Here is a 22891-nt window from a genome sequence, read left to right as displayed (position 1 = left end):
AGACCTGGGTGGGGCTGCATTGTGACTCTGTCACAAACATGTGTCTACATGTGCCACATAAGGTCATGTCACTCTCTGCCCTCCAGACTCATCATATGGACCGTCTGTAGTTCCCAAAAGCACCAGGCTCACTTCCCCGCTTAGCTTTTTGTTCTCCCTACAGGAAGGCTCTTCTCCCACTTTCTGGAACTCCTATTCTTCCAGGCTTCCTCCAAGACTTTCCTGACCCTCAAGACTTGGTTAAGTGTCCTTTCCATTTGCCTACTCCCATAGCTACCCTCGATTTACCCTATGGTCAGTGCACTGACATTGTCTAGTCATTGGCCTCCCTCCCCCTCACTTTAATATTGACTAGTATTTTGGGGTTTAGTGTGTGCTAGGCACAGTGTTTAGTGCTTTATGTAAATGACCTTATTGCCGACTCCTAACAATCCTAGGAAATAGTTTTAGCACAGATGAGGAAACTAAAGCTCAGTTAGGTAAATAACTTAACCAAGGTCTCACAAACACAAGCGGAAGAGCTGGAATTTGAACCCAGGCCTGTCTGACTCCAAACCCTTTGTAGTCAACAGTAAATTTCTAAGGGCTTAAAGGGTTGAGCACGGTGAAGGCATGTAGTAAGTACTCAACAAATAACAGCTATTATTATTTTGACCCAACCAGACTGTAAGCCTCTGCACAGAAGGAATCTTAACTCCTTGGCACAATACCGCAACCAAGGCTGAGTCAGTGAGCGGAAAGCAAGGACACTGCAATAGCTTCTAGATTTCCCATGGCACCATCGTTTCTCAGTGAATGACCGACGTGTGTCTTCTATCACACATCTCTGTATTTAAGAGATGTTTCATTTCTTGTCGCACTGTGGCTCCTTTCCATGTCTGAGAGAGGAGGGGGCAGGACTACAGAGGGGCCCAAAACAACAGCTGAAGCTTTTTGATGAGACACATAGGAACTACCAACCACCTAAATAAACGTCTTCTTTATTTTACCAAATATAATTTATCAGTTATGTTGACATTTGTCAATTCAGTTATAGTAACTATAAATAATTCTCTTAAGACACAGTTTTGTAACTTTTTAAGGATACAAGAGTAAACCAAGGTCGCTCCTTGCAGCCAGGCCAAAAGTACATGCAGTTTGTGCAATCAGCGGAAAAGAAATGAATCCTCCATGAAAGTCAACTTCATTTTCGTTATATCTCACCCACAAGCCTCCCTTTGCTCACACTCAGGGCTAGGGGCATGCCACCCTTCCCGCTTTTCTGGCAAAGGAGATGCTACAGTCTTCCAGGGCAGCCTGGCCGAACGTGAGAGATGAGGAAGGGGTGAGTGGCTGGGGCAGGGGTGACTGGAGATCACAGGGTACAGCCTCAGGGGCAGAGGAGTTGGTTTTGGTGTCTGTACCAGAGGAGTCTGTGTGCAAGTGTGTTTGGAGGTGGAGGACAAGATGAAAGAGGGCCTGAGGGATGAGCAGGAACAAGCCCAGGCTGGTATTAATAAACTCTGTTGGACACAATTCTAACTAGATAACTTCAATAATTCCCTCCGATTCTAAGGTTCTAGCCTCCAGAAGGCAGCCTGGGTGGAAACGGAGAGAGAAAAAAGACAGTATGGAGGAAGAGGGTGAGTTCCTGGGATGAGGCACAGTGTTGGTAAGAGACAAAGTCATTCCCTGGCTTTCCCCTGGGAGGTGGGCCCTTTAGGTGACAGACAAAAGGGTTTCTGGGGAGGCTGTGACTAGAGAGGCTAGAAAAAAATCCTGCTTTCAAATGCCCATATTTGTACATGTGTGAGTGTGGACAGATTTCTGATCTATTCAGAGTAACATGTGGGTAAGAGACAGAGACTCCAGTGTTCTCCCAATTTTGTGCTAGGCAGAGGAAAGTAGACGCAGCCGGGTGATGTCCAGCCTTCTAGTTCTGAATCCTCTTTTGGGTGGCTGGTAAGGAGGAGGTGGAGGGTAGGGAAGGTGAAGGTCATTTAAGGAAATGAACACTGGCTGAGCAATGGGGTTGGGGGCTATAGCTGTGGTCAGCATTGTACAGAGGTGGGGTCCAGGAGGGAGATCCACAGGTATAACCTGGCTTGGTGATATAAATGCAAATACTTAACAACTAAGAGACTTTCTCTGCCAGATTGAAAGGAGCATGTGGACTTTATCTGGGGGATGAGATGAGGTTAGAGCTGTGTTTCCCTTTCCACCAGCTAGTCAGTGCCTGGCACAGTACCTAACACCTAGTAGGCACTCGATAAATATTGCTCAAGGAGTGTTTGTTTCAGACCATGCCTGCAGAGTGCTCCTTTTGGGGAGGCTGTATATTCACTGAATGAATGAATGAATGAATGATGAACATAGGCAGAAACCAAGAAAGAGGACAACTGACCTTCGCAGTGTGACAGAATGAGTGATTTTAGGAAGTTACAGTCTGTGACCACATGATTATGTCCTCAGGGGAAACAGCAATAGTGAAACACCCCTGGTAGTCCTCAACCTCCCAACCATTTTCTACATACCCGTTCCCATCCCTAATCTCGGAACCCAACCTGGCAAGCTCTGGAGAAGGTAGTGCTTAGGGACAATTAGACATGAAGGTTGAACAGAGATAAAGAATTAATCTTCTGGGCCCAGGGAGGATGCAGATCTTGGCAAACCTATGAGTGGACATGGGTCAACAAGGAAACCAGGCCACTGCTCATTTCTTCTGGGATGTGACAATCCACTGGAAAAAGATGAATGGGAGGGGTTCGTGTGGCTTACCAGACAATTGGATAAGGGACATATGCATAATTCAGGTAAGTCAGTCTACCTCCCTCTTTTTGAGAGCACAAGGGCCTAGGTCCAGAGGGCAGAAAACAGGGCTAGGATTATATGGGGCCAAGAGCAGCTGTCTCCTGCCTAGTCCATTTCTAGAAAAATGTGTGTGTGTGTGTGTGTGTGTGTGTGTGCGCGCGCGCGCGCGCGCGCGGTGATATTTATCCCTCTGTTCAACCAAAAAGAAAAAAAGAAAAGAAAAACACCAGAGCCCACTTACAAAGGGTTTCTCATTAGGGCCAAGACTAAGTTTGCTAAAGCATGTCCCCAGATCCCAGATGGAAACTCCTGCCCCAACCCACCTCACCTGGAGGCACCCACCATGAAATTGCACTTGGTGATTGTCTCGAAAATCGTACTGCTTGTCTCAGTCCATCTGTCCTGCCTGAATTCTTGCTCTACAAACTTGGCTCAATGTATAAAAATTCCCATTGAAAATAATGAGAATTCGGTATCAAAGTGAAGTCCTAGGAAGAGATGGGGGTGTGGAATGGGGTGGGGGAAGGGGAACAAGACTAAATTCAAAGAGAAAGTGCAGAGGGGTGGGAGAAATTTGAGTGACCAGGCTAGTCCCCGACATCCGTGTCTCGGTCCCCAATGAGCCAGAGGACATGGAAGCTGAGTGCTAGGAGCCCAGTGCCAAGCAGGTCCCCCAGTGCTGTCAAGTACGGGATGGAGAAGTTGTCTGGGTCCAGGCCCCGGCCCCACATCCAGTGCACCATCCAGTCCGCGATGTACAGGAGAATCAGCACCTGGAGAGACAGAAGGGCCTGTGGCCATCCCTCTCTCCAGGGGGAGCCAGAGGCCACAAGATCGGACCCATCACTGCATCACAAGGCTTGGCTCTCCAGTCCTGAATGCTGGGACAGTTCATCTTTCTACAAGGTGACCTTCCTATATCCGTGCCCTTTCCCCACCCCAGCAATTATCACCTTGAGCAGATGACAGAGGTAATGTAGGCCCTTTAGAAAGGGAGATGCTCTACTCCCTGGGGTCATCCACATCAGCATGACATTCTGCTCTCAAATTTACCAAATGAGGGGCTTCCTGACTGAAATCCTACATTTTGCAGGAATCCAGCCCTCTTGCCTCTAATTCTAGGTCATCCTATTCTCGAGTCACTCCGATTCCTGCCACGTTGTCCTTTCCAGGAGCCTGGCAGGGGGCTAGGGTTGGAGTTGGCTTTTCAAACGAGTTGTTTCTCCTTGGAGCAGAGTGGAATAAGGACAGTGTTTGAGGCTGCTGCTGGCACAGTTGTCTGAGTAATAGCTGATTATCCCAAGCTGGCTTCCTCCTGACCCTTTCCATTCTGCTGTTGTGGGCTCAAAGAATTCAAGTGTGTTTTATCGTTAGTTCTAGCAAAATACAATTACCAACAAGTCTGTTAAATAGAAAGCAAACAGTGCATAGCAATTCAAAAGACATTTTGAATTATCTGCTGCTTTGATTTATCTGTGCCCTTGCTCTCCTTCCACTACTCCAGACAATTAAGATTGATCTAGATTCGAACCCTGCTAGTGGCCCAGGACCAGGAGCATCAATAGCAGCTGGGAGCTTGTTAAAAATGCGGAATCTCAGGCCTCACCCTGGATCTCCTAAAACAGATTCTGCATTTTAGCGAGAGTCAGACACATTTTTAAGAAGGAAATGCGCTTGATTTAGATACTATGGGGGAGTGGGCAGGCCCACACCTTCTACATGCTCTGCACTGTCCCTGACATTTGCATTCCCTAAATGACGCATCTGTGTGAGAATGAAATGGTTTCTAACGATAAAGCTCCAACACAGTCATCTGGGAGTTTTTACTCTTGACTGTACTTTGCAAATACCATGGTATATGAATTCTGCCCTAGGGGGCTCAGATATGGGAACCAGAAGCCATAAATAATATCTATTTTTAGGCAAACTTGGTTGTTCTCCTGTCTTCATTCCAAGGAGCCAGAGGTTATGGTTCTAGCACCCCTCACATTCCCCACTGCCCTGCACATAGCTGCCTGTTACTCCCGTGGCCTTGGCCCAGGCCAGCCCTCCCATCCCCATAACTTCATATCCTTTCCAGCAGCTTCAGAAGAGTTCCAAATAAAGAGCATGGCCAGGTGGACTTTGGGACATGTCCCGGGAAGGGAATAGCAGCAGCTGTCCCCACATTCCAGCCTCCTGAGCAGGCCCTGGGACACATGGCTGAGAGGAGGCAGCAAAGGACTGGGAAGAACCTTTACAGGGGACAAGTGCCAGGCTCTGGCCCTCCACAGATCTGGAGAAGAGAGCAGAGGTGAGAGTGTCTCCCAGCGTGCTCGTCATGGGTCGCAGAGCCAAGGCTTATCCTTCCCAGAACAGGTCAAGGGCTAACCTCCAGGCATAGACCCTCCCCTTTCTCACCGAGTGCACGTAGCCCCCACTTGTAAGGGAACGCGACGACCTGGGTAACTGCTGCAGGGATAAAGCACATGGCTGACTCTCAGCCCGGCCCTTGCCAAGATGTCCCAACATACAACCTTTCTCGAGGTCGGGGTGAGGGGTTGGAGGGATAAGCAATTACTGACAGGGGACTGGTTCAATGAAATTAGGGTACATCTCTATAATAGTATAGAATGCAGCCATAAAAAATCAGGGTGCTGTTCTCTTTGTATATTGATGTAGAATGATCTCTGAGATAAATTATGTGAAAAAAGCAGGGTGTGGACAGTGTATATAGTACACTACCTATGTGTAAAAAAAGGAGGAAAATAAGAAAAAAATATACGTTTGCATATATAAATATGAAATAGCTTGGAGGATACTTAAGAATTGGTTGACCTGATGGCCTGTGAGGAAGAGAATTAGGTGGTTGGGAGGAGGGCAGAAAAGAAGACCTTTTACTGAGGTTTCACTATGAGTCTTTAAAAATTTTGAACTCTGTGATTGTTATTACCCATTCAAAAAACAAATCTACAGAAATTTAAAATGCAATAATAAGGGTGAGAGTGGCTGTAGAGGGGTAGCATGAGGGAGTCTTGTGGTGATGAAACAGCTTCGTATCTTGACTGTGGTGGTGGTTACATAAATCTACACATGTGATAAAACTACACAAAATTAAACACACATGCATGAGTGCATTTAAAACTGGTGCAATCTGAATAAACTCTGAAGATCGTATCAGTGCTGATTTCCTGGTTTTGACATTGAACTATAGTTATACAAGAGGTTATCACTGGGGAAAACTGGGTGGATAGTATATGAGATCACTCTGCACACGTTTTTGGCATCTTCACATGAATATATAATCATTGCAAAATAAAAGGTCGAAAAAATGTAATAATAATACAACAAAGGAGAGAGAGCATCATAGTACTACAGAATGGCAAGGCTGGACAGGATCTTAAAGTTTTGATACTTTTTCAATCTGTGAAATCCTTTATTCATATAAAATCTCCTGAGGAAGCCCAGCATGCAAAACAGAGCCAAGTGGAGCTCTGCGGCCGAAGCCCACCTACTTAGCCCCATAACCACTGTCCTGAAACTACCACCTCTGATCCATTCCTCTCAATTTACAAATGTATCACTGGGCTCAGAGATAAAACTACCGGGCCAAAGTCACACAGCATGTTAGTGACTCTGTTGGAAATATAGCTTGTTCTCCTGAGCCTCTGTCCGGTGTTTATCAGTCCCAGAGAAAGAGGTAGCAGTTGCTGACAAGCCAAGCCTGGGCCTCCCCTCCAATCCCTGCAGGGCAGCCCTGGCCCCTCTGTGCCCCTGTCAAGTCCATACCTGGAGCAGTGCAGCTGTCATATAGAAGACGATGAAGATGAGTGTGAGTGTGGTGTGTCCGCCCTGCATACAGCTGATGGTGTAGAGGAACACCAGGTGTCCTGGAACCACGAGGAGGAAGAGGACCCGGGCCGAGCGAGAATTCACATCTGGGACCAGGGAGAAAGGGGATGAGGAGGAGGAGAGAAGGAAACCTGGCCCCAGAAAGATTTTCAAAGTGAGGAGGTACCACGTTATACTCCAGCGCAGCAGACAGCTGACTGCCTCTATCTCTCCATCCCTGCTCACCAGCCCCTAGGGCGCCTCAGGAAAGGACAGCCTTCCTGCCTGGGCTCCGCCCTCCACAACAGGTGGCTCAGCCCAACAGAGAAGAAGAACCTGTGTATCTGGGTCCCGGCAGTTTAAGTGAAGTTCACTGATTATTCGCCCCCTCCCTCCAGGGCTGGAATGGACCTAGGAGGCTGGGATTTTGCCATTACCAGGACTGAAGAAGGTGGTACAAGGGCTGGGGCAGCGGCGAGGGGCTTGCTCAGAGTTCTCTCCTGGCATCCCATTCATGTGGAGGAAAGTGGAGATGCGGCTGGCCTGCACTGCTACCAGATTGCCCCCAACACCTGCAGAGACACATAAGACCTTAGACATGGGGGTAGGGGTGAGTGGGGAAGGCATGACCCATTCACAGTCCCCAAAAGAAGAGTGAGACACTAAGAAGGAAGACAACCTCCCCCATTCTAGGGAGGAGAGTTTTCTAGGCTCCTCCCGTCCTTCCTGCTATGGAGATATGGCAGTCTCAAGTGACCCTGGTGTGGCTGAGAGTATAAGGGACACAGGCAGATCTATAGATTCAGGGAGCCTGGCTGCTCCACCAGTACAGTGTGTGAACTTGCTGTTGCACACAGGTCTGGGACGAGGGCCCGCCTTGCCTCAGCCAAAGCTCCGAGCAGACCCAAGCACCCAATGCTCATGCGCTGGTTCCAGTGACAAATGTCAAGTATCAGGTTTGAGCTCTTCACTCTGGAATCTGGTACCTTGCCAGGAACTATGCTTGTTATTGTTGCCATCCCTTTTCCAACCTACTCCCTGCTCTCCTTGGCCTTGCTCTGGGCCCTGCAAGGCTGGCTTCTACTGTCCTATCACCCAACCTCCCGTGCTGGCTGCTTCTCACTGGGTTTGTTCAACGAGAGGCCCCGACCAGTAGGCGATCACAGAGGGTGGGAGGAGGGAGAGGTCAGGCATTTCTTTCCTGATCCTCTGCTTTACGGCAGTAGCTTACCCCTGTTGTGGGCAGAGGATGGCTCTCTCTGAGCTCTCGTAATCCTGTTTCCTCCCCTTGACCCTTGGGGACTAGGGCTTCCTATTGTTGCTAATCTCTGGGAGCCTCAACATTTCCTGTTGGTCCTTCTACCCTGCTCCCGCCTCTGGAAGCAGTCCCTTTATTAAAGTCTTGAGCTACCCGAGCTGAATTCTCTTGCCTGCTGGAACCTTGACTAATACAAAGCCCCCCCCAAGTCGTCTTCTCCTGCCCTCTCCTTTCCCTCTGGCAGCTGAGGCCAAGACTCACCATTAATCACAGGTGTGAAGACAGCCATCCCTGCAAAGTTGGGGTCTGAGACAGTCTTGTCCAAGATGAGGCCTCCCACACTACATAAGACACAAAGATAAATGACACAGAGACCATTGAAGGGTTGTGTTCCAGTTCCCGAGATTAGAGGCACAGGCCCACGTGGCCTTGGGGAGGAAGGGAAACAAAGTGGCTCCCAGGGTTTCTCGTCTTCTAGTCCTCACCTCTTTTGCTAGAAGCAGCTGCTGCTGCTCATAACATTCAAATTGGCACAGTGGCCCCCAAGCAAGCTGGTGGTGCCAGGTCAGGCAGCCGCCTTCCCAAGCTGGCTAGAGGAGCCGCCCGCTGGGTGACCTGCCCATGAGAACCTCTGCTGTTCTGCCTGCTCAGTATTTATTCTTCCTTCTGGTAACAGTGCTGAGCTCTTCCTCAGGGAACCACCTCTCTCAAACTCAGTTGCTGTGGTTCATGTGACATTGCTCCGATGACGGTTAGGCCCCAGGGCCATGCAATCTGAGCATCACAACCCCAAGGCCACAGTGATTGGTTCAGGGATAGTCTTGTGACTGAAGGAGAGCCAATGAAATTCTATAATGGGACCCTGTGAAATCATTGAGAAAAATCTCTCTCTTCCTACTGTAATTAGAATGAATAAGAAAAGTATAAGCCTGGAACTGCAGGCCAGGCCAGCACAGGGAAAAGCAGAACCAAGAGATGGAGAATAGTGGAACCCTGATGATATCTTTTCTGTTCCTAAATCTAGCTGTGCCTTTTTAGTTCCCTAAGCCAAAGCATTCTGCTTTTCAGTGACACCCATTTCAGACGGTTTCTGTCACTTGCAACAGAAGGAACTGTGACTGATGCACTATTAAAGGCATTTCTGTGCCAAGCTTCCTCTCTTTAGGGCTGCAAAGGGAGTCTGTGGCAGGGTAGACGAGGGTGGTGGTGTGGACCCAGGGCCTGGGCCTACCTGCTGATGGCCATGGCAATGATGACAGGCTCCCAGCCTGAGTACAACACCTCCCTTGTGGCTGGGCTCCGTCGGGCCAGCACCACCCAGACAGGCAGCAGTGCCACGAAAAAGGCACACACCAGGGGGTAGATGTACTGCCAGTCATCTGAGAGAAGCAGAGAACAGAGGAAGGTGAGCACTGTGGCTCCCTGCTCCCTGCCTCCCCATAGCTCAGTCTGCAAATATCTCAACAGTCAACAGCAATGCCACACTAAATGCCTGAAAATATATTAGCTCATTTGATCCTCAAACTAAGCCTAGGATATAGGTGGGGCCAACCTCTTCCATCTTGTAGATGAGGAGGCCAAGGTTAAAAGCTTCCCCAGCATTGGACTCTTTCGGGGCAGAGACCAGATTCTAGGTTTCTTGCTTTGATCCCCAGAAATAGCTATCTCTCGTCCTCTTCTTCCTTTCGCAAGCAGATTCCAGCCTTTCGTTCCTTTCTGTTACCCTTTCCAAGGGAAGCAGTAATCCACAGGATCCAGCAGAATATATTTCTTAGATACTTCCCCCCCAGCCCCTACTGCTTACATTATTTGAGATAAGCACTTAGTCTCAACTCTCTAAGGTGGGGAGTTATTACAACTGGTTCCAACCAAATAAAAAACGTAGAAAAAATGCTTACACATTTGCAAATCCACTACCATCTGTCCCAATCCCACCCAGAAGTCCATCCAGGTCACACCCTTGGTGGCCTCAGCCTCACCCAGCTCCAGGTAGAGTCCCCAGCTGATGCCTGACAGCAGTGCCAAGGTGATGAGGTCACCCAGGCTTGCGGCAATGGGAGTGGCCACATTGTCTGGGTTGATTCCAATCTTGCGAGAGCCAATGATGACCCCAATCATGATCATACCTGGGGAGGATGGGGAGGGGCCAGTCAGGGTAAGAAGAGGTAAAAGGGTAGCAACAAAAGGGACTGGGAGTGCCAGGCCCTGCTGACACCTCTGGGGCAGGCCTCCCTACTCCCCTGCCCCTCCCCCCCCTTCCTTACCCAGTACCAGGGAGGCAATGAAGGCTGTGGCCACACTGCTGGCACAGAGCAGGAAGGCATGTGGGATACTGAAGTGGCCGTCAGGGATCCAGCCAAAGACGACGGCTGCAATGGATGCCAGGAAGCCCACCACTGTGGCCTGCACCTGAGGAGGGGGCAGAGAGCTTCTTAGCTGAGGCTGCTGAGCACTTGGCCAGACCTCTTCCTGGTCTTCGGCAGCCCCAGGAGGCAGGCTGGGCAGGACTGTCCAGTCCTCCCAAGTGGGAATGCTGTCTTTATTTATTTAGTTTCACACCAGACACTAGAAACTGGGCCGCGCACCCTGCAGGAGCCCAGGACATGTTACTGGCTGAATGTGTTCCTCTGGGGATTGGGGTGAGGTTCAACAGCGCCTGAGACTTCAGTCCAGAGAGAAGGCCTGGGCCTCAAGGGGGAAGACTCCAGTGCAGAACCCGTGTGGCCTAATTGGGACATAGGACAACGGTGGTCAAGGATACCTCAGCACTCCTAAATCTGATTTGTGGGGACACGAGTCCCCTGTTGTACTGAGAGCTGAAAACTGACATTGAGATACTGGGGTCCTTCCTATTTTGGCTGTTGTCCTGGGAAACCTAGTTACCTCCTAAAGCTGCTTTGGGAGAAGCCAGCTCAGCAGGATGTCGGAGCTTCGCTCAGGAGCCAGCTGGGGCTGACCTAAGCCTTTCAGATTCCTGACCAAGGAGGATGCTCAACCCAACCGCTCTGGTCCCTGATCTCTTACCTGGATGAGAGCCATATTCCCAGTGATCATCCGCCAGAGCTCCTTGGGTGTGTCCATGTGCCCGATGTTGGCCTGGGAGAGGGAGAACAGGGGGCTGAAGTTCCAGGCTGGAAAAGGCCTGCAGCTCCATCCATTAGAACCCTGCCTAGATCAGGAGGCAGTGCATGTGGCCTATGACACTGGGACCAGGACATGACCCTTATGCAGAGTGAAGCAGGATCGGGGGGCTTGAGTGAGAGGGAAGGAGTTAAAGAACCTTGAGCTCCTGTGGCTGGGTGGAGGCACGAAGGAGGCTCCCCAGGCAGCCTCCTTTTCTCTGCTCCTCTCAGACAGCCGCTGAGCAGAGGCAGATTCCGTTCTCCACCCTGCTCACTGGGGCAGCCCATTTCTGCATGGGCTAGAATGACCTGATGGATCCCCAGTTCTGCAGCCAGCTTGCTGTCCTAGGGAAGGAAAGGCCGGCTACTGGTGCAGGACTGAGGCTGCGAGAGTGTTTAGGAAGGAGTGAGATCGAACAGGAGTAGGCCCAGAGTGGGGCAACCTGGGGGAGGCTAGGCTGGCTCTACTGCTTGCTCCAGACTTGTGGCCACATAGGGACACCCTTGTCACCTAGCTCCCCTGGCCTCCTAAGTTTTATTGCCTCCCACCTCCCACCTCATGTCCCTGTATCTGGTTCAGCCTCTGAACCATCATGGCTGATCTAAGGGGTTGTAGGAGGTGGGAGTGATGAGCAACCCTCCCTGTCTATCCCTTTAAAAGCCATGGGGAAAGGGAATGGGATGGAAGGGGGGCTGGGAAGGCCTGGCTCTGCTCCGGCCCAGCTGCAGAGTAGGGCTGGAGATCAGAGGAGGCCCCCATCTGTGCAGGTGGAGGGACCAGCGTGATGCTTGCCTGTCAAAGCTGCACAAACAGTCACGAGGCAGGTTGCGAAGCAGGGGGTGGGGCAAGAGTCCAGGGATGGCTGGGACATCCAGAAACTGAGCCTGGGAACCACTTGGGGCAGGGAGCCCCTGCCAGGAGCAGGACACCCCGCCTGGGATCTCCTTACATCCTCCCACCCCAGACCCATACTCCAGGCCTGAGCAGTTGAGAAAGGCCAGTAGTGATCTCCCAGCCTGGCCCTGTGCTGCCTGGAGCCCTCTGCGCGCCCCACTCCTCTCAGCCAGGACACTTACTGCGGTGGAAAGCCTGGATGCCAGGGTCATTTCCAGGTTCCCCTTAAGGCCCAGCAGTGCAGGCACCAGGATGAAGACCTCCGTCACCTTCTGGAAGACTTCCCAGTGCTACAAGGTGAAAACAGAACCCAGGAATTTCAGTGTCCCAGGGGGATAGTGTCAAGGTTGAAAAGATAGTCTGGAATCAGGGGCTTAAGGAGGAAATCGAATCAGCAGGAAGTGAGCACACCAGCCACCTTTCCTCCAAGAACTCTGGAACCAAACCAAACCCATGGTGTTCCAAACAACACAGTCCCCCTTCTTTCCACCCAACACATGGGTGACCTAGAGGGTCTCTTCCGGTCAGGAGACCCTAGCCTGGCTCTACTTCCTCTGCCTGCTTTTTGAAGCCAAGGGTAAAAGGATGGTGAGAACCCACATAGCTGGGTCACCCCAGGAGGCTTACACCTCAAAACTCCTTTGCGGTCTCCCCTCAAATTGCAATCTCTGACCCCTATGCCTTTAGTCCATTTTCTCAGTGGCCTCAGCCTTGGGTGGTGTTGTCTCAGCTGTTGTGAGCTGAGCTCCACGGGGCTGAGATTAGAGTTTGTTTGGTTTCGAAGGACTTTGGGCCTCAGCCATACCAATTTTCTTTCTGAACGGGCTGTGAATTAAGACCAGGGTACCCAAGTCTTGGAATGTTGGTCTGCAAGAGGCTTTTTATTCCTCCTCTGAACTCTCTCACCCCATACACCTTCCCCACTCTCTCAGCTGGGAGAGTCAAGTGTACTCTTGTAGAAAAGGCACTGGGCTGGGAGTCAGGAGACATAGGTTCTAGCCCTGGGACCATCAGGCATGGTTCTCTACCAGTTCCTTGGGCAAACATCTATTAAGTAGATTGTGCACTAGGCTAAGTGCTCTATGTGCATTTTCCATTTCATCCTATCTACCACCCGGTGAGGTAAGGGCTATTTTTATCCCTGTCTTGTAAATGAAGAAACTGAGGTTCAGAGAGTACTACATTCATTAGTGCTAAGAGGGAAAAACACAGGAGCCAGGATTGGCTATTTAAAAGCTAGTTTAATTGCAATGAAACTAAAGACTTGCAAAAAAGGCTGGGATTGTGTCTCTCTCCCTGGCCCTGGCTGCAATGTGAGTTCTTTTATTTGTTTTAAGAATGGAAAGCCTTCAGGTTTGGAGAGGGAGGAGGAGGCAGGCAGCCAGGCAGAAGTACATAGGTTGATTAGGGCATCATGGCAGAGGGCAAAGTGCTGTAATGCACAAGGGCACTGAACTGAAAGCCTTAAGTTTCCAACAAGAGACTACGGGGAGAGGCCTCATGCTGTCTTGCCGGCATCCTCCCCACACAGACCAGGGGGGACCTTACACAAATTACAAGGGCCTCAAGCTTCTGACTGTAGAATGTATAATTCAGGGGCCAGATCAGATGGTCTGTAAAGGCAATTCCAGCACCGACACTCTATTGTCATGATGAGCAAGGTTGCAAATCAAACCTACGAGGTATCCCTCATATCCATTAGGATGGCTACTATTAAAAATACCATACCTAGAAAAGAAGTGTTAGCAAGGATGTTGAGAAATTGGAATACTTATGCACTGTTGGTGGGAATGTAAAATGGTGTAATCACTATAAAAAACAGTATGGCAGTTCCTCAAAAAATGGAAAATGGAATCTATCATATGATCCAGTAATTTCACTTGTGGATATATATCTAAAAGAATTAAAAGCAAGGTCTCAAAGAGATATCTGTACACTCATGTTCATAGCAGCATTATTCACAATAGCCAGAAGGTGGAAGCAACCCAGGTGTCCACTGGTGGGTGAATAAGCAAAATGGGGTATATACATACAATGCAATACGATGGCCTTAAAAAGGAGGGACATCATGTCACATGCTACACGGATAAACCTTAAGGACATTATACTAAGTAAAATAAGCTCGTCTTAAAAGACAAATGCTGTATGATTCCACTTATATGAGGTATCTAAAATTGATAGAAATAGGAAGTAGAACGGTGGTGCCTGGGGCTGGGGGAAGAGAGAAAAAGGGAGTTAATGTTTAGTAGGTACAGTTTGTTTTGCAAGATGAAAACGTTCTGGAGACAGCATAACAGTGTGAAGGCACTAAACACTACTGAAGTATACATTTAAAAATGGTTAAAATGATAAACTTCATGTTGTGTGTTTTTTACTGTAATTACAAAAAGATGAGCATGGATATCAGAGGGGCTGGGGCCAGGGCTAGAGACCAGGGGAGGCTGGACATTGTGTGTGGGGGGTCTCATAAGGCAAGGACCTTTCTTTTCTCATCAGAGTTCTTTTTGTATATGCGTTTGGGGTGGAGTGTCCCTACCAGGACCCTGGGGAAGGGCTCATATCATTAGAGCTATAGTATATATGCTGTGACCTGGGCCCTTGGCCGGGCCCCTCACAGGTGGAGGGCCTAGGACTTTCTTTAGGGAAGCCCTCCTCTGAAGACGGAGGATGGGAAAGAAACCCTCTGCCCTGCCCCATCCCCCTCAGCAATAGCAGCTGAGCTTCCAGGTACCTATAGGAAGAGCCAGCCCCTTCCAGATGAAGGATGCAAATCCTTTCTCACCCCTGGTGCCCCCAGAGAGAAGGCAGCCCCAGTGAGCCCCATCTGTCCTGGAAGAACTCAGGGACTGTTTACTATTGGATGCTGGTGCACACCACTGCGGTTCCACCTCCCGCAGGCCTGGCCTTGCTCTGTGTTGCCTCCTCCTTCTCTTCCTAAACTGGACAAACAGCTCCAGAGAGGCAAGAACTCCCCTCCGCCCACCTCCCCTCAGGAGGGTGGCTGACTGTGGGCTTTCAAAGCTCCTCTTCTGAGCACAGCCTCCAATCCCCTCCTCACTGCAAACCATCTGCCCCCTCCAGCTTCCCAGCTGCCAGCTCTGTGAAAAGCTTGGTTTTCCAGGTAGGCGTATGTAATGTGTATGTACTGGCCCAGTGAACGAGACCAGAAAGAAATACTCCATGTGTACGCAAGTAATAGTTTCTCAACTGTTTCTAAGGAATATTGTTTGTCTTTATGATTCTTCAAGAAAAAAAAAAATGCATGAAACTCAGCTAAGCCCCTCTGGCTACCACTATAAGCACTCCCCAAATCCCTTCTCCTTCTCCTCCTTTTAACTACATAAGGACCTAGAATGTGTGAGGTTTTAGTAGCACTGGCTAACATGAGAGACAGGCAAAGAGAACAAGCAGCCAAATAACAGCCCCTATGCAAGTCTCAATCTGCACAGAATACTGCCTGCAACCTCACATGACCAGACCCCAGCTTAGCAAAGCCCTGAGTTGGCACTTGGGTCAGAGTAGCCAATTCCTACACACATGCTTTCTTCACGCACAAAAGCCTCTCAAAGATGCAACTCAGGTGGGGGGTGGGGGGGTTAGGGAGTGGGGTGCGAGTGAAGAGCCTCTGACAGACATGTGAACATGCTCCAGGAAGAGACGTTGGTGATGAATGGAGAAGCAGCTCAGAAGCAGGGTGGCCCTGAGGTCAGGAGTGGGTAGTATATGGCAGGGGCAGACAGTGTGTCCTTCCCCCTCTGGCTTAATTCGGGCCCATCCTATCCATCCTGGCTGGGAGTGCCTGCCCCTGAAGTCAAACCGGTCAGCTAAACTGTCAGCCAAATCTTCACCCACGCCTTCCTGCTCTGCTGGGGATGGAAAAGGGTGTGTTCCAGGAAGAACAGCCCCAATTTGTGGGGAGAGAGGGGTAGGGGTGGGATGGGGGGATCTACATATTTCACTGCTTCTCAGAAATGCAGCTCTTCTTCTTGCTCTTTCTTTGTCATTGGCGGGGGTGGGGCTGATTGATTCCTGATATTCTGGTGGTGAGGGATGATACTGGCCACCCCATACTCAGAAATAATCCTGATTCAGAGCAATCACCCTAACTAAGTCTCCCACCTCAGTGGCCCTGCCAGTACCTCCTCCTTATCCTTCTATCCCTCAGCTCCTCCCACCTGCCTTACAGTGTTCCTTCCTGAGCCTCCTACCCCTTTGTGAGGGCAGCAGCAGGAGAGAAAGTCACAGCCAGGAAGAGTTGGAGTCAAGACATTAAGACTGAAATCCCTAGAGATAAGCTCTAAGCTGTGAGAGAATCTGGAAAGTGGGGCTGGAGTTGACCTTTCAGATCAGATTAAAGTAAGCCTAGCCTTTACTTGCCTGAGCCACCCCCCACCCTCCCACCCACAGGTATCCTCTAGGTCCAAGGAGAAGGGCCCTAGGGCAACTCCAGGATATAGAGAGCTGTACAAAGTGTAAGAAAGGATTGGTCAAGTGAGACAGAAACTAAGTGTCCTGCCCAGAAATGTCCACAGCCACAGGAACAAGCCAGACAGGGGAGAATGCCTCTTTGCCAATCCACTTTTGCCCAAGCCCACGCTTGTCATCCACTTTCATCTTTTCAGCTTCCATATACACATTGGCCTCTGTACTTCTCCGAGTACCTAGGACAGAGCCCAGCACTCAGCAGGAATATGATACTTGGTAATGATTAACTTATATAACCAACCCCAGCATCTTTGGAAAGCTCTGTGTGCCTCTGTATTTCAAAAACTTTTATCTAGAAAGAAAACATTGTCTCTTGAATCTGGAGGTTCTGGCTAAGTCCTATCCCACAATATGCTAGCATAGCATATCCCTGGCTCTTATCTTCCAGGACCTGCCAATTCTTACCCTTAATTCTACCCAGTTGCCTCCAAAAGAGCCTTCTTTGCCCAAGGCAGCTTCATGAAGACAGGTAAGGAGCCAAGAGGAGAGTTCTGCCTAGGTCTGGTTACATTTTGTCCCCATTTATATCATACAATTAGCACTTTTAGGTCTTATCATTCCACCCCCCTAATCATGCATCAGACAGCATGTTCCCACCCCCATTCCCCAAGGAGATCAGTGCCAAGGTTACAGGCAGATAAGCAACACAAATGCCTTTAAGAACCTTCTCACTTAATTTGAGACCCTCTTGGCAGCCTGACAAATTCCTGCCCAGCAGGGGGATAAAGGGGAGACTTGAAACTGAGCTTTCTACTATGGGTATCCTTGAAACCCCAAGTGAAAGGAAAAGAAAGCCTAAAGAGAAGACCCATTTTATGTCTCCTGCTGAACCAGAGCTCAGCAGGAACGCCCCGGGGGGATGGCAGGCAACAGCCCCAGTCCATCTCTCCTCTTCCAAGCCTGAGCTCTGGAACCGATTCTGCAGCTGTCAAGCAATATGGCCCTGACTACTTCCCCAGGGCTACTGGGCTTTCTCGAGGCTTCTGTAGAAAGTAACCAGACCAAGAAGAAACTGAGGACATGATCCAAAGGGAAACAGTATTCCAGGAAGCAATGGCTGCTTCTGACAGGGAGGTGGAGAGAAAGCTCCAAGAGTCAGCTTCCCAGGAGGAAAAGTAGCCCCGGATTCATGGTCAAGAGTTACCCTACCCAGGTCCTACCTGCACAATGTCCAGCACCATGCCTGCAGCCACAGTCCCGAAGCCTGCCAGGAGGAAGGGAAACAGCACTTGCAGCCCGATGGAAAAGGAGGTCTCCTTGAGCGGTGAGGGTGGTGCGGGGCCATGGTCTGTGCTGATGTCGTCACTCTCATTGCTCTGGCTCCCGTTCTCCAGCAGGGCGTCCTCCTCCCGAATCCCCTTGGCGTTGGCCCGAGACTCAATCACCACCACATCTACCCCAGCCTCATCAGGCCCCAGGAACTCGGAGGTCCCAGCCAAGGGCTCTCGTCCAGGGCTATCTGAAGAGCAGGGTGAGGCAGCAGGGCCAGTCCCATTCAGCTGGTGGACGTCCTTCGGCTCTGACTTAGAGGACATGACGGGAAGGGAGGAGGGTAAGGGGGAAATTTTCCTCTCTCTATCTCTCTTTTTGCCTTCTCTCTCCCTCTCTAATTCAGGAAAGAACTTAGTCTTGGGGTGAACTCAGGCTTGGATGCCGCAGGATCTCTTCCCACGGCTCTCTGCTCCTACTAGGAGCTGCAAAAACTGATCTACTAACAGGCAGCCCCATCAAGCACTGAAGCCACAAGCTGGAGGAAACCAGCAACTCCTCACCAGACCCCACAGCCAGCCACTAGGGGTGCCGATGCCTGGATGCCTGACTCTCGCCAGCCAGTGCTGGTCGGGTGAGGGGAGGAAATTTATCTGGCTCCTTTATCTTCTTTGGTTCTCAGCGGCAGACTCCTCAGAGCAGAGGGCATCCAGAGTGGAAGGGCCCAGCTACGTCTTGAGTGCCCTCTGAGGCGGCCCTTCTTTCATGAAAAGTAGCTTAAGTTCAAGTCTTTTAGAAGGCAACCTGGGCCTGGGGCTGTGGCTCCTTCCCACGCCTCTGGCCCAGCTCCTTAAGCTCCTCAAACTCCTCACAGCTCCTCCATCTCTGCTGGTCCCAGGGCACTGTCTGTCGTCTTCCTCCTTTCTTCCAGAGATTTCTTTCCTTCCTGGGAAGACCTTGTACCTCCCCAAATCCCTGGTCCTTCAAGTCACAAGAACCTGTGTGGAACACCTTATGTGGGAAGGAAGAAGACAAGAAAAAGAGAACACTATGATACAGCAAGGGACAGCTTGTACTGGGAGGCATAAAGGCAGACACAAAGCAGGCATAAAGGGCTTTCTATTTGCCTCCCTCTTTCCACTGAAATTACCCATTCCTGCACTGCAACATGTGGAGGCCCAGCAGGGGCTATCCCTGCCATTTCCCCAACCAGCAACCCACTGTCCCATAGGGATCACCACAGCGGTCAGCAGCCTGGGATGGGGAAGATGCTGTGCAGAACTTGCATTGTCTTTTCAGCAACCTGGGGTGGGCAGGGATGTCCTGGGGGAGAGCCTTTCTTGAATTAAGAATCTAAGATTATTTAGGTGTGGTCTTCTAGTGGGATCAGTTATAAATTCAGTCACAAACTCCCTGCTACACTGTAGAATACGATTGTTTACAGTCACGAGACAGCCACACGGGATGAATAAATGGAGAATCTGATCACTGAGTGAAGGTCCCCAGACCCTCAAGTGCCCTAGCCCCTGAGAAAAAAAAAAAAAAAATAGGAGGACTCTCTGGGCAATGAGGCAAGCCTGCCAGACCAAGGCCAAGAGCCAGAGGCGGACGAACCCACTCCTGCCCTTGAAAGTCAACAGTGTTACAAAAAGCTCAGAGGCTGGCTGACTTGGATACAGGCCTCTGTCTCTATTTCTCTCCCCCTGCTCTGGGCCCTGTGAGCTTGTCAGATAGGACAAGGGAGTTATCTCAGTTTGAAGAGAAAGAGGGGAAAACTACTGGTTATTATGCACACATTTCAGTTCTCTAGGTTCGCCCTGTTCCTCAGGGTTACTGAGAGTTGGATATAGTGGAATTCTTAAATAACAAAAAACAAAAGCACCAACTAAAAAAATAAAAAAAAAAAGCAAAACAAAAAACAAAGTAGCATAGGCCAAAATGCACTTGCTCCCAAGTGCACGCCTCTTTAGCTGTAATGACTCCACTTTTCTTGCCTAAGAGAATCCCAAGGACTTGATTCCACCCTGTTCCCTTTCACCAGAATAGCCTTTATAAATAAAAAATAATTTTAAAGAGAATTTCCCGAGGTAAGATGACCAGGTTCTTAAGTATTCTAAACACACAATTAGTCAACTCCAGTTTGGGAAAGGGTGGGTCAAACTCCAGTAACTGGCCCATGGGAATTGTTTTGTCTTTCTATGGAGTCACCATAGAAAGTCACCAGGACTCCCTTTTCTAGTTTCCTTCATCCAGTCCTGAGGCTCTTTCAAAGCCCCTCACTAGAGATCCAGGAGGAAATTTCAGAGCAAGAGAGAGTCCACTGCTCCTGTGCCAGGAAAGTTTCTGCGTCTGCTTAAAGTTGACCCTCCTTCTTCCTCCCGTCTTCCAGGCAGGCCACCTAATCTGAAAGGGGACTGGCAGTAGTAGAAGCCAGTCCCTCACTCCAGTCTTTCCAGTAAAGAGACTTCGGAGGGGCCTAAGGCCCTGGGATGAAAGAAGCGAAACGGAACCAGGATACCCTGAGGCGGGGACACAAAAGACCTGTTTCATTATCCCCAAACCCAGGGAGGGGGAGAAGTAACTGGGTGGCTTCCTCCACCTCTCCCGGATTCAGACTCAGCAAATGCGCTGCGCGCCAGGACTCCCGCCCCATGTCCAGCAGCCTTCCCCCGACCGCCCCCCAACACACACGACGACCCAAAAGGACTGACCTGCCCCTCGTTTGGAAGGAAGGGGGGTGCCTGGCGAGTGGCAGCAGGGGCCCGTGGTCTCGGGGGGTGCAGGGTTCCCCCTCTTCTCATCACTCCTTTTCCTCAGCAGTCCTCCTTGGCCCCCCGCGTGACCCCCCACACCCCCAGCCAAAGCGAGCGTCCAGCCGCGACCCCCGGCTGGCTACATTTCGCCTCTGCGTTACAGCGAGGCCGCTGCTTCGCTTCCACGGGGAGGGTGGGATGGCCGGGTACGGCAGGATATAGTGCCTCGGGTCCGGGCGGGGGAGACCCGGACGGGAGACTGTGGGGCCAAGCTCACTCGCCCCCAATCGCTTGTGGCCCGCGGAGTGAGGCCCGACTGGTTGGCTGCTAGTGGCAAACGTGATCTGGGGCAGACTGGGTGGCACCCCCCCATCAAAAATAGATTCTGGATGGACAGCTGAAGCAGCCAATTGGGGACGGAAGAAGGACGGGCTCCGCCTCCCCCGGCCCTTTTCTTTCGCTTTGTGCCTGGAGGCGGGGCGCCGAGGAAACGCGGTGCGCGGGGTGACGGGAACTGGGAGCCCGCGGTCCCGCGGCGCGGTGACCGCGCGGGTCCCAGCGCCCCTCGGCAGGCCGCCCGGGTTCCCGCTGCCTGGCGGACGTCGCGCGGTGTCCTCTCCCTCGGGCCCGCCCGCCGCGCGCGGAGCCCCCCTCGCCGGCGAAAGGCGTGTGCGCCTGTGCGCGCCTGCTCTGGCATCCTGAGTGTTTCCTTGCGCCTCTGGCCCTTCTGGAAGACCGGGACGCCCCCCCCTGTATAGCCTGCGGGCTCCAGCAGCCGCCCCGCGCTCGAAGAGAACCATCCCTACCTCGTTCTTGGTCACGGCTGCTCTCTGGTTGCCTTGTCACCTCGCACTTCCGCCAGATCCCGCGTTCTTCTAAGCAGATGGCTCAGCCCGGACAGAACCGGCCTTAAGTCCCGGCCTTGAAAGGGGTGGAGATGGGCGAGTGGGAGGGAAAGAAGTCAGACTCACGGCTGGAGTCCCACACTCACCACCTGAGGTCGGGGCGGAGTGGAACCTGGCTTCCTCTGACCCACTGATCCTGTGGCAGCATGGGAAGAGATGTCTCCATCCCCGGCTAAACGAAATCCAACTTTCCCTGACGCACCTTGTGGGATCAAAGAGAGGTGTTCCCTTTTCGCCTTTTGCTACTTCCTCCCTGGGGTATCTCTACCGATCCAGCGCAAACTCGGTACCAATTCTCTTCGGGATGTTTTTGTGCAAGGGGTGCGACCTCCCCCAGAAAGGAACCACCACCCTCAGGTTTTCCCCTCTTGTCACTGGAACCTGTGACCAGTGGTTCCTTCCTGTCCTTTCCCTCCCGGAAAATGGCTCAGGGGGCACTCGAGCGTGACTCCAGACCCCTGGATGGGGTTTGGAATAGAGGTGTGACAGAGAGAGAGAGAGTTGGGGGTGGGGGGAGGGGAGGGAGGAAAAGATTGGGGAAAGAGAGCGAGAGCTAGAGCGAGAGCGCGCTGAGCAGGTAATTTCCTTTGGATAAGTATAACAAACACATACAACCCGGCCCCCCACCTCCCACTCCTTTATTTAGGATTATTCCAGTTTAGCTGCTGGGACATTTGCATCAATGGCCTGCAGTTTCATAAGACCTAGCAGAAGAAATGTCAGTGTCTTCTTAGAACTCCAAGTTTGGCTTCTAATACTGGGTCTCAGCCTGGAGACAGAAGTAGTGACTGTACTAGGAAGCAGTGGGCTTCACCGCAAAGGATCCGTTTTTGAATAGAGGGTGTAGGGTTGGTTGAGGAATTAAGGTTGAAGTACCTGGAAACTTTTCAGTCAGGGGTTGAAGACAATTCCTGCCCTGCTCCCTTCAACAGTCCTCTCACTTCCTTTTCATCTTGTCACAGTTCAGCTACCTGTATGTAAAATCTTGATCTCTCTCCTATTCCTTTCTCACTTTTATTTTTTTTCCCAACTGGAAACAGTTCTCCTCTCCTGTGTTTTTTAATTAATCAAAGCATACCAGACATGGAACGAGTACACAAAGTCTTAGTGTAAAGACCAACAAGTTATGATGATACAGTGAACATGGGTATATAACTTTCACCCAGATCAAGAATTAAATAATTACTAGCACCCCAGAAGCCCTCCTTAGATCCCCTCCCAGTCAGTACCACACCCTCCTTCCCAAAGGTAACCTCTAACACCACAGATTAGTTTCGCCTGCTTTTGAACTTTATATAAATGAAACCAGTCAGTAGGTATTATTTTGTATGTGGCTTCTCTCACTCAATTTATGTTTGTGAAGTTTATGCACAACATTGTGGTGGCAATTGCTCATTCACTTTCATTACTGTACAGTATGCCATTAAATGAATATACAAGTTATTTCTCTATTACTCTGTTGATGGACATTTGGGTTGTTCCCAGTTTGGGGTTCTTATGAATAATGCTGCTATAACAATTTTGTTTGTGTCTGCATTTCTGTTAGATGTATACCTAGAAACAGAATTACTGGGTTGTAGAGTAGGTATATGTTTAAGTGTTAGTAAATGCTACTAAATAATTTTCCAAAGTGCTCATATTCATTTACACTCCTGCCAGTGGCA

At 50.5% G+C, this 22891-nt stretch overlaps 1 protein-coding gene across 2 annotated transcripts; it reads right to left on the bottom strand.

Annotated features, from left to right (window-relative positions):
* Nucleotides 1–961: 961 nt before the first annotated feature.
* On the bottom strand, nt 962–21602 carry SLC41A1 (solute carrier family 41 member 1). Of its 2 annotated transcripts, none has more exons than XM_011372969.2 (11): nt 21129–21602; nt 17521–18580; nt 12058–12165; nt 10883–10954; nt 10123–10267; nt 9838–9984; nt 9090–9237; nt 8120–8199; nt 7038–7172; nt 6559–6707; nt 962–3563 (listed from the first exon to the last, which is right to left on the bottom strand). In XM_011372969.2, exons 2-11 carry the CDS (start codon nt 17893–17895, stop codon nt 3378–3380), a joined length of 1545 nt encoding a protein of 514 aa, XP_011371271.1. In that variant the 5' UTR covers nt 17896–18580; nt 21129–21602; the 3' UTR covers nt 962–3377. The 2 variants fall into 2 exon arrangements, with proteins under 2 accessions (XP_011371271.1, XP_011371270.1); XM_011372968.2 differs by lacking the exon at nt 21129–21602 and adding an exon at nt 20281–20691.
* Nucleotides 21603–22891: the final 1289 nt, after the last annotated feature.

This window comes from Pteropus vampyrus, unplaced genomic scaffold (genome assembly GCF_000151845.1).
Source record: "Pteropus vampyrus isolate Shadow unplaced genomic scaffold, Pvam_2.0 Scaffold217, whole genome shotgun sequence".
Taxonomy (NCBI): Eukaryota; Metazoa; Chordata; class Mammalia; order Chiroptera; family Pteropodidae; genus Pteropus; species Pteropus vampyrus.
Note: the sequence above shows the minus strand (reverse complement) of the source record. Positions and strands in the feature narration are given on the sequence as shown.

Coding starts and splice junctions, on each gene's coding strand:
- SLC41A1 (XM_011372969.2), bottom strand. CDS start 17,895: ATGTCCTCTAAGTCAGAGCCGAAGGACGTCCACCAGCTGAATGGGACT. Junction 12,166..17,520: donor TGGTGCTGGACATTGTGCAG/GTAGGACCTGGG, acceptor TTCACCTTGTAG/CACTGGGAAGTCTTCCAGAA. Junction 6,708..7,037: donor TACCACCTTCTTCAGTCCTG/GTAATGGCAAAA, acceptor CCCTGGTCCCAG/ATGTGAATTCTCGCTCGGCC.